Below are 16,817 nucleotides of genomic sequence, written 5' to 3'. Positions count from 1 at the left end.
TTCAACTATTTTCAACCACCCACACTGGAACCCGGGTCAGCGCAGTTCGCAGTCACCGTTTGCCATTGTTACTGCGCCAAATTATACTAGCAAAAAGTCAATGGAACATAGTAAGAATGTCGACCGACCGCCCGAAGCAAGACTCGCTTTAAGGAAATGCAGAATAACCGGTTGTTCCTTGGCCTCGAAGTGGCCAACTAGTATTGTTGACTAGCGTATACTCTCTAACACACGTCTATGGGGTTTCTCTGGCCCTTGGTGATAATAACGTGGAGCGTAGTTTCATTGTTAACCCGTCTGCGGGACAAACGGTAAATATCTGATATTTCTATTCAGTCATGAAAGAAAGGAGCGAAGTCAATCACCGAAGTTGAACGTCGACGCAAGGAACGCGTCTCTGCTTCATGCATCATAATCGAGGTTGTGTCACAGATCTTGCATAACTTATCCGGTCGATCGTTTGAATCGCGAATAATTTACGCTTCGAGCTTGTCCTGCTCCCAGTCGTCATCGCGCTCGAAGAACGGCTCATTCAGGTAGTAACGTACTTTTTACAAGAGTAAATTGAGTAAATTGATTTCGTACCTTGCCGGCGATTACTGCCTGCACGGAGAGGACGTTGGCAGCCCTGTGGTATTCTAAAACCTCTCCTGGCAACACGTGGCCGACACCAGGGTCGAACCACACCAACTCACCCTGAAAAAAAGATAATTTTGTATGAGACGTTTTGTATGAGTTGAGATAGAAAATGTATGATCTCGAAACACAGTTTGTTAATAAAAGTCGCGTGAAAAGACGTAGGAGAAACTGAACGTTAGAAAATGTATTCCAAGAACAACGTTGTAATTTTGTAATTCACTTTTTTGCTATGACTGCGTTTCATAACATTTCTCAGTAAAATTTTAGCCATCCAGGTATAAGTAGGAACCAAATAATCCTGAATATTTAAAGAATTTCTTCGAGGAAGGAAATAGAAACATTAACAATTCCTTCACAAATACCATGAAGAAATTCCATCGATACAATCACGTAGATATTATTCAGTGTAATAAAATGCCAAGAATCGTGCTTAGAATCTCAGGAATTCTCCGTACCGCAATCTCGGAGGAGGGATCAAAAGAAACACGTAATTATTGTCACAGATATTTTTGTCAAAACATTTCTAAGCGATGCTAACCGTTCCCACGTTCCACGTTGGACACATCGAAACACTTTCAACCTTCGTTGTGTTCGACGAAGATTGAACTTTCCTTTTGCCGGTGCAAAATCCAAAAATCGAGGATGTAGTGACCGGTGAGTTGGATCGACCGCTGTTTGCGTCGCTGTAAGTCCTAACATGACTGCTCGCGGACTTTTTCACGTAGTTTGATCTCTCTTTGCTCTGTTTCGACGAGATACCCGTTTCCTTGGGCAATTTTTTGTGACAGTCGATCTCTGGCGGGCTTTCGGTCGAACACTTTCTCGAACTTTTCACATAACTTGGAAGAGTAGTCGCCAACCTGGTCGCTGCACCGATCTCTCGTTGCGTTGAGCGAAAATTTTCGGTCGGTCTGCCTTGAGACTTGGATCTGTTCTTGGTCGCGTCCTTAGACTTCGTCCAATTGCCCTCTGCTCGAGAATCGCGTCTATCGACTCCACTTTCTCCACTTACACCCGCGTTTGTTTCTTTCGATCGATCGACGTGGATCTCATCCGATTCTCTCTTTCCACGCACGTCGAAGTTCTTGTTCTGATACGACTGACTTTCTGACTGAAATTCTGCTTGAATTTCGACAGAGTCTTCGGTCTTCGAGCTGCTACGCTCTCCGTAGGCGTCCTTCGTATTCTCGATGATCCTCTTGCGCGACATGGTCCTATGACCGATGTCTACTTCACCCTCGATCCTACCATCAACACCATCTTTCGAATCAGTCTTGTTATCGTTATTCTGAAGGCTCTTCGACGTTTTTCGAGACACTTTGGCATAAATCGCATTTCGCTGGGAATTCGTTTTCATGTCAACGAGAGGCAGCGTCGCTGAATAATATGGCGTGTCAGGAACTGGATCGCGAAGATGTCTCGTAGTCGTTCGAAACTCCACGTCCACGGCTCTTTCTCTCACGTGTATGCTGCCAGGTTTGGGATACCTGGACAAGGTGCTCAAAGACGCGATTGAACCCCTTAGAGTGCCAGTGTTGGATGGCAAAGAGGTTTTTCTTCTTCGTATTCTCCCGTAGACCGGCGGCTCTTTTCTCACCGCATCCTTGGCCAGCCTAGGGCTGGCCCAATCTTCTCCGATTCTAACAGATCTCGACGTGTGAATTATCTTGGGCAAGGTCGATGGTCTCGGCACAAGGCCGCGGGTAATGTCCTGCAGCTTGCTAGTGACTGCCAGGAAATCACAGACTGACCTGGACTCTCTCTCGTCCTCTTTGCCCCACCCAGGGTTTCTCGGCCTCGGGACATTCTTTAGGAAACTGGAGGAGGATTTCGCTGTGGCACCTTTCACCTCTGAACTTTCTACCTTCTCCTCACCGTGACTTCTTCCTCGAGAAATGCCTACTGGTACATCCACGCTCGCTCTTCTACGTAATATATCCTGTCTGGAGATCTTTTTGAATCCCTGCGTCGCTTGAGCCGTCTTGGTTGCGTCCTTGTGTGATCTTTTAGCGATCGAAGGTAGCGTTCTTGGTCTTTCTTCTTGATCCTTATCGAGATCCACGGTACGTTTCCAACGATGACGCAAGACTTCGGAAATTTTTGAAGGATTTTCGTGTTCCTTGCTGTACCTTCGCAAAATCTCTTTTCGAGACACCGCGACGTCTCGTGGAATGGTGTGACACGCCTCTTGTCCGGGCGATTTGCCAAGTTTGAGGGCGGATTCCGGCGTGGCACCTAGGTCCAGATTCTTTGGACGACCGGAAGTCGGATGCCTCTTAACGCGTTCCGTCGATCCGCTGGAATTTGGAGCGGAATTTGTATCTGGGTCTGGGCCGGTGGAATTATGCAATGCGCGTCGAACGGATAACGGTTCCACGTCGGCGTAGAAAGCTTCCGAGCGCGTGTTTCGTGACGAAAACCGATTCTTCGAGGTCGACGATCGCGTAGACCTGCGCTCGGCTTTCTTGTTGCACGCTATCGCGGGCTCCATGTTGCGCGTATACCGGTCAGCGTTCGATTTTAATCGACATTATCGACTTTCTTCGATGCTGACCGCGCAAAATCCCAATGAAGGCGAATCGGAAGCGAGTCCAATCGTTCAGGGATCATTCAACCGGCAATCTTCGTCGACATCTTCGAATTTTCTTCGCTCCAACGATCCGCGCGATGAACTCCAAGTACTAACGAGTTACGCGGAGGCTTGTTAGAAGTCATTTGATAGCATGGAAAGCTCTCGTGAGTCATCCAGTTTGCCACTTTCTATCCCGAGGAGTGGTAACTGCTCGTAAAACACTGGAAATGGACGATCGACCCGTTTCGACTCGCGGTTAGAAACATTCCAGAGACAATATGCTCTGTTGAAGACATTTTTAAGGACTACGCTAATGGGAACGCCAATTAAATCACAAACAGGCCACGAAGCACGTAATTCGCCAACAGGGGTTTCAACGTGTGCTAGTTTCATTTAACGCCGATTAACAGCCGGCTACTGGGAATTCGCCTGAATAAACCTGACCTTCTTATCAGATTCGATCGTACGAGTTTTGTTAACAGTTTCTCGTCTGACCGGAAACTAAGCACCAGCTCCTAATATCGTGTAGTATGTATGTAGTTGTAAATCGTCCATATTTTTATCGTGTGAATATTTTTCTATTGCAAATCAAATAGCAAGTTAGTTGCTCGAGGTAAAGATTAATATAAAAAGTCACAAGTTCGGTTCGCTTCGTTCATTTTATTTGAGGTTATATTATATGTATTTTCTTCGCGTCCTGTCTCTCTTTACCGCAAGTAAATGCAAACTGCTACAGGGTTCAAGGTTGGCAAACAGTTAAGATCCCTGTAGAGTATTCTTTCTATTTGCAGAAAGCTTGTGCAAGCATGACCTGGCTCGTAAAGTCGTCCCTGTAGAATACCATCTAGTCAAAAGCAGACGTCAGTGACCTTGCTTCCATTCTGTGTCAGTATCATCACGATGATTCGAGTATCTTCTCGAGACAGACTTCCTTAGGAATTACCATAAATCCTTGTTATTTATTTTTGTTGTCAGAAATCATGTGCTATTTTTCCAATAGACGAGACGAGCTATCCGTAAATGATGCTTGAGACAAGCATTGTAAGAGACTATTTATCATTGAATGCACCGTTTGAGCGACAAAGTGATTATTGAAAGACACGAGTAGTCTGAAGTTGGAGTCGTTGGAGAATCTACACACGTACGGTCAAGATTTGAGACAATCACCGGGCACAATACCGTCACGCATTTTCAATTCAGTGTAAAGAAGTCAGCAGGCCACTGAGACGATTACTATTGGGCACATTGGGTCATCAGTCTTGAAAAATCTGTGCTGTTGCTTACATAGAATGCGTTAACGGTCTTCCAATGGGACGTTTTGGGAATACGTGCACGTAGATGTTGTCAGCCTCAGAAATCTTTTATACACTTGTCACTCGAGATTTAAATAGCTATGAATCTATTTAGTTCCTCGATCGTTCTTCTCTAGATCGTTCTTCTTTGTCCTTTTTATTACATACGACATCGTAATTAAATACTTTCCAACACGTGTCTTTCAAATCACGTTTTAAACACGTCTGACATAGATACTTCAATTCTACACCCTCATCGGAAACAAAAGAACAAAAGAATGGAGCTATGCACTCTGCTATTGACAGTTCGTGGAATTTTCTATTTGCAAGCGCAACTCCTCCGCGACAGTCGTCTCCACGCGTCCCTCCTCTTCTCGATCCCGCTGTCCTTCGACTCGTTTCACAAGCTAGTTTCACGTACAAACACGTTCCACCATATTCGTCGATAAACATCGCAAACTATACCCTTCTCGCTGTCACACATCCACCGTGAACGGAACCCGAAAACCTTTTGAAAAACTTTTACTCTAGGTCGGGGATTTCCTCGATCCGCGCTACTATTTCTCGATGGAAAACCTATCATCGAAACGGGGCCAAACGGAAACTTTACAAAACCACTGCCTTGAAACACAAATTACATGTTGACGAACGATAAAATAAAGTGGTAGCGACGGCCTAAATTTTATTCACCCTTCGGTACGCCAGAGGGAAGTAAGGGAAAACTTGTTGGTTTAAACGAAAAGGTATCGAGTTCCACGATCCGGACGCGAGGATGTTCGATGCAACACTGGAAGTTATACGCCTCTTCTCCGCAACAATTGCTGTGTATGCACAGTGGCGTATACTTGTTTTTAATTAAGCCACCGGATAATTGGCCAATCGTGGCTACGTGTCTCCGTGAAACCGTTCCTCCGGTTTTCCTTTCGACGAACGGTCTAAGACGATCTAACAGGCAGCTACGCGGATAAGCTGAAATATTGCGAAACCATGACGGTTCGAGCGAACATTTTTCGTCCACTTTCCATGGAAACAGAGGCGAAAGAAGAGGTGCTGGCGCCAGTGGATCGAAGTGCTTTGGGGTGGAACCAAGCGTGCCTCTCTTCTTATATAAATTACGCGCTAAATACGCCTACGCCTACGTGGAGCTAGGCTACTTGGATATAGGCTTTGCCCGCCGCGAACGGGAAGCGATTCTCTAACTAGCCACCGTGGCGAGTTGCAGAAGCGGCTTCGCCTGTCGATGGTAAAAACCGATTGTGTTCGCAGAACCGTTCAAACCGCGTTCATACGAGTTTATCGTAGAGAAAACCGATCGAGATCGCTCTGAAGTTGTTTCACCGCGATTCTTTTCTTTCTTTTTTTTCTTTTTTCTTTTTTTTTTTTTAATATTCGTCTAGCAAAGTGTCTACTCGAAAGATTTTTGTGGTTGTTTATTTCTTGTATTTGATGTGTTGGCTCCGTTGCTGACTTGTTCTGTTAGTCACGTGTGCCTCATTCAGTTAGAATATTTCGGTGTTGGAAGAAACAGTGTTAGTAATTACGATGAGTAAGTGAAACTACCTATGTGAAGTTTTTTTTTTATTGTATAATTTAGATTTTAAAAGGTTTCGAGTTGAATATGTGATGCGAGTCGTGAATAATTTGCAATGGAAAAGAATTTTTTTAAATTGTTCTCCTCTTCCTTGATAGCAAAAGTGAGGTAAAGTTAGGTACGCTGTCGGAGAGAAGAAGCTCGTTGGAAAGTTTCACCGATCGCCATGGATGAAGTTAATGGAGAAGCGAGGCTGTTACAAATATTCGAAATAATTTTCTCCGGGCAGATTCACCCGCGTTCTCACTTTTATTCGAGTCAGTATTACACGGGTCCAATCATGAGTAATGAGCCCAAGAATAATTGAGGAAGGCATCGTCGTCGACTAGCGTAACCAATATCATAGGAAATTGAAGTAACGTAACAGAGAGGAGAGACTCATCGGTTCAGCCTCGATAATTAATACGCCACATTTCCTTTTCTGATTATTGAATATTATACTGTGGACTTGGTTTTATCTTTTCTCTTTTCTAGATGGTACATCGATCGGAAAATTCCTAGTCTCTAATGATCGATATATTCTGTCGTATATTTCGTGGGACTTGAATATGAATATTTACCACGAACTTTCTTAAAATAATGGAAGCATGTATTCGATGCAAAGTCGATAAAAGATATTCGACCTTAGTTTGAAAGTTCGGTCTTATTCAGCTTAGAGGTAACCTAATTCCAATTACTTAATTCTAGTCTTTACACAATGTTTTTAATAGTTTAATATAACATATAATAATATTTTATAGTAATAATATATAAATATTAGGAAGGAATTCGTTGCTGACAAAATTTTAGACAGTTTTCGAAGAGAGACTTGTCATTTTTTTTAGTAAATGAAGAAAGTTATTGGAAGCACCGATACGTAGATTATTTCATAAAATGTCCATTCCATTGACATACATTACCTTCACGTTTTTCTTATATTTGGTTACAAACTTTCCGATTAATTCAATACTTTCTAATAAATTCCTTCTTTCGAAACGAACGCTTGTGTTACTCTTCAACAATCAATTCAAAGAATAAAAACGAAAACTGCTTTTATCGTGTTACAGCGGAGCATTGTGCTCGATTATATCTCTCACGAGCGATTGGAGCATGCAGAATTCTTCATTAAACAATCGAGCTCCATTTGTTCTCCGGCTGAAAGATATAAGTTACACAAGCTGTATAGTTTCACGTGAGAACCATTTCTCTACTATACGATCCGCGAAATGTTGCATGTTGGTAATTTCGTGGAACGTTTCGTTTTTCATATTTTCGTATTGTCCGTAGAGCAGCGAAGCGAGAAGCAAATTATATCGTAGTAAAACGTATCCGAATAGGAGCTGCGAATAGAGCGCGACTAGGTCGCCGGACGAGGCAACGCGAAGCGCAAAGGCATTCGAAAGTGGCTGGCTTGCACGGCGACGCAATTGCGTGTGCACAGATCATTGACTCCAACCACGCAACAATCCTCGCTACGATCCTGACCACGTAAACATTGTGCAACCACGCAACAAACAGTATACACCGCTTCTTTCTAATGAAAAAATCTTCGTGCATTTTTTAATCGCGTTTTATTCGGTAATTGTATTTTAAATAGGTTTGACCACACAGATTAGCGGTTCTAAGCACGCAAAGATGATTATGTAAATATCTTGCAACATAAAAACGGAACACGAGACGGTGGTTTAAAAGAAAAGTATCTCGTTGTTTTGAGACTCAGGAAATGTGTTTTAAGACTATCGGATTAAGAGATGATTCTGTAATCGTTTTGCATTGAGTTTGTGATTCAAAGAACTACAGAAAAAATGGTATGCTGAAATTAGACAGGCAAGGTGTAGTATATAAAATGTGACTCACCTTTTGCCACTCGGCGTACATCTTGAAATAATGTTAAAGAACTGTCCAAAAAGAATAAGCTACCCTCATTTTGCAACGTTGCAGGTGAGGTTGTTGGTCTCTTCCTGCTGTAAACAAAAAAAAACGAGTTCTGTTATTATTGTAGTTCGATCAAGAAGATAAGAATTATAAAGTAACTAAAGAAGATACATAATTAATGTTTGCAGCTGATTGAACGAAACCGATATAATCGTTGTTTCATAGAAGGTAATTGCAGTACTTCATTTTAAATTATACTTAACCAAATAGATAAAATGTAATCAACTGTAAAATATTTGTAACAAAACGATCTCTTGCAACTGCTACAAAAGAATTAAAGACTTTACTGTTTTAATTGCGAAGAAACAGGATCGACTAAAGCGTAATTGCTCGTGGTACATCATTCTTCGCTCGAGTCCTTTTAAAACTACAATCATCCGGTGTTTTGTAATGTATATTCCATTTTTGTACAAATTCTATTTATCCTCTGTTCACTCAACTGTGTAAATTGCTAAAGTTCTAAAAGTCGTCCAAGTCGAATAGACATGAATACAAATGGACGAATATTATTAACACTAATTTTATGTACATGAATGGTTGGAAATCCAAATTTACAAAGCAAAGGAAACTAAACAAAGCTTCGAAAGCTTGGATTATATAAATTTTATTGGAAAGAAGAAAGCGCTCTTCGCACAACGACATTTTTCTGCCGATCAGTTATATCAGAATACGAGAATCACAGAATTGACGCACAAGACGAATCGTAAACGAGCCGATCGACGTCATAAGCTCTGCAAACGCGTGATCGGAAAGAGTAATACGTTTTTACGAACCGGAAGCACCTTGCAACGGTTGATTATTATTCGAGTTCCGGTGTCAATGGCAGTCAACGCTCGAAGCAGCGGTTTAAGAAGAAAAATTCGATCGGAGTTCGAACTCTTCCATCTTCCGCTTCAACATATCGAAGAGCGATTAGGTACACGGCTCGTGTCTTTAGATTTTAGGATGTGGAGGGAATATAAAATGATCGCACGTTTGACATCGTATTTACTACGGAAAAGAATCGACGAATTCTACCATGGTCGCTGGTCAGCTCACGTCGACCTTGAATTATGTTCAACCAATTGGAATGCGGATTTTTTGAGTCTGTGAAATCTGTTGGCACACCGAAAAAAGCGGTTGGCAGATTCATCGCGCGTTTATTATTTTGGAAGCAGCGTTGGACAATATCTAACTTTCAATTACTACGATAAAATGGAAGGAAATCTAGTTTTTAATAATATATTACGTATTCATATACATAAAATAACACATTAATTGCATTTGAATCAAAAATTAATAATTGGTGACGATCGGTATTTTCAATTAGCGGATGATTGATGGCCAGATAATATTTCTAATCACCGGTTGATGACTAACGTTATCGATCGATTAAATGAATCGAGATGCTTTACAATTAATTTCTTTCATATCATAGTCCATTAATCAATCGACCAATCGATCAAATTAAAAATTTCATCACGTTGCTGAAGAATTTGACATTTTGAAATTTTTCTAAATTTTGCGACATTGATGCAGCTCTTCAGAAAATATCGTTCGCGTGGTAAGTCATTGATATCCATCGCGTGGCGTTTCAGAAACACCGGAAATGTCGCAAAGTGTTTTGTATTTGCGTGAAGAAACGGTAGCTCGATTCAGAAAATTGAGATATCACGTTACGTTTGTATGAATCATAATTTCTGCTGGAAGAAGGAAAAAGGTTCCCGTTTTCCCCTATGCATTTGGAAAGCGATCACCGCTGAAATCGATTGAGTCGCGTTCCTGGAATACCAGAACTGTCGCAAGAAAATGATCTCCACCGTGAATGACGAAGAAACGACAATCGGTTCTGCCTTTTTTCCTCTCAGTCTGTGTCGATCATAAACGAGAACGATAGCGGCTGAAATACTCTATGCTGTTTATTGTTAAGGAGAAAGTGGAAGAAAAGTTTAATCCACGATGCGTAAAATTTCCGTACGCTGATAGAATATTTCAGCATCGCAAATTGAAACGTCCGAGTTGCCTCACAGATTTAGTACATCCGTGAATGGAATGAATGAATTTTGGAAACGTTACGAATTGGTAAACTACCGAAATCTCTTTTCACATCAACGCAAGAATACAAAAAGTTGTTGAATATTTTAGAAAACTAGATATCAAATTTTAAATTACCAAGTGACAAGTCTGAACGCGGGAAATTCAATGTTTCATAAGTGCAAATTCTGTTTTCAATGTTGTATTGAATACGAAGTACAGTAGTACTTCAAACCGAGATATTTCACCGCCTCGTACCATTGACATTTTATTCTCGAAGGATCGTGTCTACCATTCGTTTATCATTTAGTTTGCTATATAACTCAGAAAACGATTGTGAATACAATGGCAACCGATAAAGTCTTCGCGGTGTATTTTAATACCAAAGATATACTGAAGTTGTTGTCCTTCTTATCGATACCGTAGCATGACGAAGATAACACGAAAATTATTGGAGAAAAGATTTCAGAAACCACAGGCACATACCAGTGTTTCGAGAAATACACCTAAATTACGAACAGCTTTTGGAAATAATTTATCGCATCAATTAAATCAATTGGTATAAAATGCACTGTCTACAAAAATACAGAATTCTGTTTGTCGCCCGATAGAAATCTGTTTTGCCAACTACTATTCATCTAGAATCTTCCATTCCACGCTTCTCGTCTTGATCCAACGTGTGCCACCCACGATCGCACGAAAATGTCTTTCGTTGCAGCACTGATTATGTTCATCAATAACTAACTTTCTATTGCGACACAGACTGGCAGCTGGTTTACGTTACCGATAAAACGGATTGTTACCACCTACTACCTCTCGTCGTTCATCCAACGATCGGTCATAAACATTTCAATGTCAGTGTAAAAAGATATTTGCACGTAACAATCTTCGCCATTTTCTTCGTCCCAGTCAATGGGACGCGTTTAGGGATAGAAGAAAGGACAATGGACAATCGATGGTGTCGAAAGGCCAAATTGCCGCCGCTATTGTTCCATCGTTTCGTCTCGGCTACGCCTCCTTCTATTCCATTCTCGGTTGTATACCATACGCGACGAATCTTCGTAGACACGAATCTCCAAGAGAACCGAGTGACCGCCAGGCTGACTAACGAAATTAGCATAAGATTGCAAAATACATTCCAGCGTGAGTACCGCAGAAGGACACCAGGAGGTAGTACTTTTACTCGACGATTTGTTCGCATGATCGATGCTCGCGACCGTGTGCACACGCATCTGTAGTATCTGCACCTCTGGCTAGCTGCTAGAGTTAACGACACGTTATGAATCACCCGTATCAGAGTCGTCGATTCGACTGTTTTCTATGTTTGCGGAGCGAATATACGAGCCTCTCTGAATTATTAATGAGACGAGTCGTGTAAAGAGATTGTTTGGACAGGTGCGAAGAGGAGAAAAGGTTTTGTTCCTTTCTTTTCGCAAAAATTGTCCAAGGTTTAAGCGGGAAGTGAGATGTGCGATATTTGTCAAAGTTGTTACCGATCGTCGAACTCTAACAGGATCGAAATGTGCATTTTGTTGACAGAGGAGAAAATTTTAAGATATAGTTTTGGTTAGACTGAGGAAAATTTGGTTTACAAATATCCGTAATATAGTGCAAACACATATCAGCTAATTTAAATATTTTATAAGTGTCTGAGAAATTATGATTGTATGAAACAATGTGACATATATCGATATGGAGTATTATCTCTGATAAAACTGATGGAGTTGGGAAATTTCTAAGAGTGAATCGTGTGATATATTGCGGCGAAATGAGTTTCTAAATTTAGTACTAGCAGTTTAGTAGGTGTATCTAGTTCCTGTATACTCGGTAGTAACCGTTATGTGCGGTAGATAGCAGGGACGATATTGCAAATGTAACAGGTATTATATCAAATTTAAATTTTATGATCCAGCTTAATATTTTCTATAATATCGAGTCGATACAATCGACATTTTTAGGAAGATTACTATATCTTTTTCTAATCTAGTGATTTTTCAATCTGCAACTTGCAAAATCTTTATCGACTAATATTAGATACTAAATTTATCATTTCACTGTTTACAGTAGACATCCCATTAGAAATCATTATGAGTTATGGAAAATTCTTTTTTGAGAATGATGACCACGCGATATTAGAATCAGAAGGTCTTTACGTACAACGGTAGACCCGTCCCAGAAAATGATACGAAATTACAGCGACAAATCGTCATTGCAGCTACGATACGGTGAAATAAGTTTTCAGGGCACCGAATAAATTGCCTTCCATTTCGTTGAAATGGATAATTTGCTCCTGTCAAATCGTTCAGCAAGACAAATTGTGCGTCACAAAACGCGAACGTTGCGGAACAAAAGCAAAAAAAAAAAAAAATGTTTTGTCGTTCGTTACAATATTGTTCCATGGTAGCGTCTCGTTATTCATTGTTTCGTGCACTGTACTTTTCTTCTCCTCAGTTGAAAAATTTATATGATTCTGAGAAAACGTAGACAAGTAGGATAGGTATCTTTCTTCCGAAACAATGAGTCGATCTTTAAAAAATCGTCGTGAAAAAATATAAAATCCTTTATCATTTTCCTTTCGCTGATTTCTTGTGCAGTGCTAACGACATTCCTACGCAACTCTCGTGTTTCGTAGCTCATAGCATTATTCTTGATACAGTTATTAACGACCAATTACATACAGCTTGATCGTGATGAAGGTAGATCGGCGGTGTATTGTCTTTTGTTTGCTTTTGACGTACGCTTCGATAGCTTGAGAAATATTCGAACCTTAAATTACTCATTGATTTCTTCGCCGATATAATGTCTTGCGTTGTGCGGGAATTGTTGAAAATTTCACATGGTAATCCCGGTTCATGTGTCAAACCTATTTAATCGCGACTGGTCACATACTGTATATTCAAATTTCATACTAATGAATATTCATTGTCGAAACTAGCGCGCTGACATTATCGTGTTTAGACGAAAAATAAAAGATCGGAACACACCTTTGATTTCAGCTTTGGCAATAAAGGTGAGACCGATCTTATTTATCTTGTCAAGCCGTGAAAGATTTCTTGCAAAGGTGGAGGTTGAGGCACGTTGTTGAATCAAGCATTCAAGAGTATCGAACGGCAGATTTTTTTCTGAGGTGGAGGCACGAAGCCGAATCTAACATCGAAAAGAATCGAGGTCAGACAGAGAAAGCAGCAGCTCGACTACGGTGATACAAGGATCTTATGTAATTCATAATCGCGCCTCTCCTTTATCGAAATAAAAGACACGCAAGAGATTACTTATCTCCGTCGGTATCGTTGTAAATTACAAGTAGAATTTGAAGCAATTTTGTTGGAACAGAAGAAGAGGAATATTTAAGCATTCCTTGCACGAAATAAAACGTGACATTTGCATTCAGAAGTTCGAAGGATTTAGTTATCAGAATGTTAAATATATCATGAATATCGTCAATTCGTGTTGATTGATAAAATTCGTTAACGAAAGACCGTCTATCATATTCCACAGAAAAACTGTTTTCGAATTTTTATTTTTATTTTCATCGGATTACACCTTCGATTAGATCAATGTTCCATTGAATAAATCAAAACACCGTTGAATTGGATTCCTAGGAATTAAGCCAAAGGCTGAATTAGTTGAATAGTAGTTTAATATTGGCTGAAATGTTCGAACGGTTTAGTTAGGTACTCGGTATTACTTCCAATTAAATCGAGCAAGATTTTCCAATGCCGCGGGATTATTTCGCAAATATCGTCGACGGTTGTGCAAATATTTGCAGTTATCCGTAATTGGGAGAAGTTGGTATGCCCGTTCGTTGAAAGTTCGATTGCGAGTGATATGAAACGAGTTAAAATTCACGGTGAAAGTACTTCCTAAAGTCTTACTTTCTTATCGATGCACTGATTGGAAGTTTTAAGAGCGACAAGCGTAACAAGCGTAATTAACATCCACTCGGAATTTCCTAATTCACTATCGCTATTGGATTGAAACAATATGTTCTACGAATAACACTTCTTCGAGTGTTTGATTTATTCACAATTATCTGTTATCTATGCATCTGTTATCGCTGCTGCGTTGATTTCTTCATTTATATAAACATATTCTTGAGCGCTGAGAATAAATAAAATTCGTCAGAGACAGGCAAGTCTAGTTATACTGGATCGATCGAATAACAGCAGGTTCAGAAGAAAAGATCGTAAAAGCAAACTGTGTATATTTTATCGGATTCTCTTAACATTCTGAATAAATAGGGAGGGAGAACTTTTCGCTGCATCGAATAGCAGTTCATTAATTAACTACTACTCCGTTTGCTAACATCTTTTCAACGCGTTCGAACTTCTGCGTGACATGAATGAATGTTAATAACGGGACACTATCTTTCTCCAGCAACAGCGGGAGGTCACACGATTCACTGTCCTTGAATACTTTCGCCTAATCTGGCATCTACCTCAAACTGTATCCTGATCATGTTACGAAAAAGTTAATCGAAAATATACCAAATCCTATTGGTTGATTTACGAGACAGAACTTGAATATTCCTGCTCGACTGTGTTTAAGTTTTCGGAAAATAAAATGTTGCTCCAGATGTTTTCAGCAAAAATATTCAATTTAATTCAATGGGAAGTCTAAACTATATTCGAAAACATTGAAATGTTTAAATCCTGTAACTGAAAAAATTTCTCGCCCCAAAAAACATTAGAATTCATTATCCAGCTTCAATTCCATTATCCAGCTAGCATCATTATAAATAACTGTGATCACAGCGTGAGCATTAGCTATGACTCAGAAGACAGTCGGATAAACAATATAACGAGGATTGCTTCTTCGATAATCACCAGCTATCGCCATGGTAATTTACTTGTACGCTTCCTATACCTGAATTCCATAAAATCTACGTATTCTGTCTACTATCGGGCATCTTTATTCATCGACGCCCGATTCCAACGAACCGTTCGTTCCCTTTCCCCCAGCAACCATTTTACAACAACCTCCACTCGTAAAACGAATAATCTATCGTAGCATGGTGTGCGTGGTGTATGCGAGATCGTGAGAATTCCGTTGTCTCCGGACGAGGAACTGGTCTGCCTCGATCGGCAACGTGACACAGGGAGCGTGCTCGAAACTCCATGTTTATGGCAGCGAAAGGATACGGGCCTGGAAGGCACGTCCAATGGCATTCGGACTGGCTCACAGCATCCGGACGACCGAGGAATACCTGGCGTAGCTCGAGTGTCACGGGTGCACCGCGCCATTTTAAAATCGATCAGCCAGTACACTGGTCTCCATACGAATATACATCCGCAAATATAGAAACGGGGAAGACGTAAATGAGAGAAAGAACGCGTAGAAAAGTCCTACGCGGTAAAGAACGCGTTGCGGACAAGGGCGCATGTCTCGACCGCGCATCGATGTCTCCAAGCGGCATACCCGTGTAAACGATGTTTCTACTCACTTTGCTAGCTTCCTCGGTGGTCCAGGTCTCCCTGATCCGACTTATCGACGCAATCCCTTCGATACAGAACGATGTCACGAGAATCGTTTAAAGCACAGGGAGACAGAGTAGTTGGTTCACCGATGATGACGTGCATACGATCACGAAGCAGAGCCACGAGGATCCCTCGGAGGATGGTACGGGAGCGGTTAACAAAGGAGAGGAAGGTGGAAAGGAGAAGTGATACAGAGAGGAAAACGAAGGCGCGACCGGTGCGGGTACCGAGGAGGATCGATGGAATCCTCGAATCAATCAGGATCACACGTTTATTTTCACGAGTATGTCACTTGAACTTGCCGCTGAAAGCGGTGGACGTCGTCCTTCCAGGACACCTCGAACGTCTCGTTTCTCTTAGTAATTCGAGCGTTCCCGGACGACCGGACACCGACTGCGTTCTCAACGCGATTCCGGATCGTGGTATGCGGTCGCTCGACCTCGCCTAAGAAGACTTTTAGTTCGCGTCGCCAACGATCGGCGCCACCGTACACTCCTCCTGTACCGTTACACACATTACAGGTGGCTCGTGGCACTGTCGACGCGTGGATTCGTCGGTCCCCTCTCGTTCTCCATAGGTGGCTATGTTTTACCTGTTCCTCGGGTGTCGTTGGGTTCACCGACGAGACGATCGTTACAGGTGTGTGCAGGTGCATACTTGGGACTACCTGCGTTTCCCAAATATATACGCCAGTTCTCTCGCAAAAGGAACACCCCAAAGAGGTCGTCTAATCGGCGGCCATTGTCCCCGTATGGGACTCCTGAGGCCGTGCTCGGTTTCCAGGCTGCTTTTCACTTTTGCTCGAACCGGGTCTCTCACGAGCACGTGTTAACGAAACGGTGTGGGGTCGAGCTCGAGAATCGGGGAAATGGGTAATGCTAATACGACGCGTCGATGAAATCTTCTGTTCCCCCTTTTTTTTCCTTTTTGATCTCTGCAGAAAAGTAGCTGCAGGATTGTTTGTATAGGATAATGACGAAATAACTGTATTTGTTTGCGCAGAACTTGGCAATTTATCAATTTCACTGTTGACGTTAGAACTTGAAATTTGACGAATGGTTCGTACTTTTGATCCGAGTAAATATAAATAAGCAAATTGATAGTTAACGGGCAATGGAATTTCATAATTGATTCCACGGATTCTTGTGTTTTTAGTAGATGTATAACCTACATACTTTGTTTTCTAAAGAGGTCAATAATGTACGTTATTATTAGGTTATTCTATGTTAATACGGGTATACCCTTCGTGCGTCTATTTGTAGATCAGAAATGCGAACACCTGCAACACCTTAGCATTGATATGTGACTAATGTACCTTG

At 41.3% G+C, this 16,817-nt stretch overlaps 2 protein-coding genes across 5 annotated transcripts in view; both read right to left on the bottom strand.

Annotated features, from left to right (window-relative positions):
- LOC117242122 (unconventional myosin-XV) overlaps positions 1 to 15,939 on the bottom strand; it is a 62,398-nt gene extending 46,459 nt beyond the window's left edge. Inside the window, exons 1-3 of one of the 4 annotated variants that reach the window (XM_033508570.1) lie at positions 15,465 to 15,939; positions 7,931 to 8,037; positions 586 to 696 (exon numbers count right to left, since the gene is read on the bottom strand). In XM_033508570.1, coding sequence (XP_033364461.1) covers positions 586 to 696; positions 7,931 to 7,951 — 132 coding nt within the window. In that variant the 5' untranslated portion in view covers positions 7,952 to 8,037; positions 15,465 to 15,939. The remainder of the gene's footprint in view (positions 1 to 585; positions 697 to 7,930; positions 8,038 to 15,464) is intronic. The other 3 variants (XM_033508545.1, XM_033508554.1, XM_033508562.1) reach the window with 3 other exon arrangements.
- LOC117242143 lies at positions 1,035 to 3,508 on the bottom strand. The gene has a single exon (XM_033508584.1). It carries the CDS (start codon positions 3,128 to 3,130, stop codon positions 1,163 to 1,165), a length of 1,968 nt encoding a protein of 655 aa, XP_033364475.1. The 5' UTR covers positions 3,131 to 3,508; the 3' UTR covers positions 1,035 to 1,162.
- Positions 15,940 to 16,817: the final 878 nt, after the last annotated feature.

This window comes from Bombus vosnesenskii, unplaced genomic scaffold, assembly GCF_011952255.1.
Source record: "Bombus vosnesenskii isolate JDL3184/JDL3185 unplaced genomic scaffold, Bvos_JDL3184-5_v1.1 scf7180000013265, whole genome shotgun sequence".
NCBI classification, from domain to species: Eukaryota; Metazoa; Arthropoda; class Insecta; order Hymenoptera; family Apidae; genus Bombus; species Bombus vosnesenskii.
This window is presented reverse-complemented; position numbering and strand designations above follow the sequence as displayed.

Excerpts from the sequence above, each read along its gene's own strand:
- LOC117242143 (XM_033508584.1), bottom strand. The coding sequence starts at position 3,130 with ATGGAGCCCGCGATAGCGTGCAACAAGAAAGCCGAGCGCAGGTCTACG.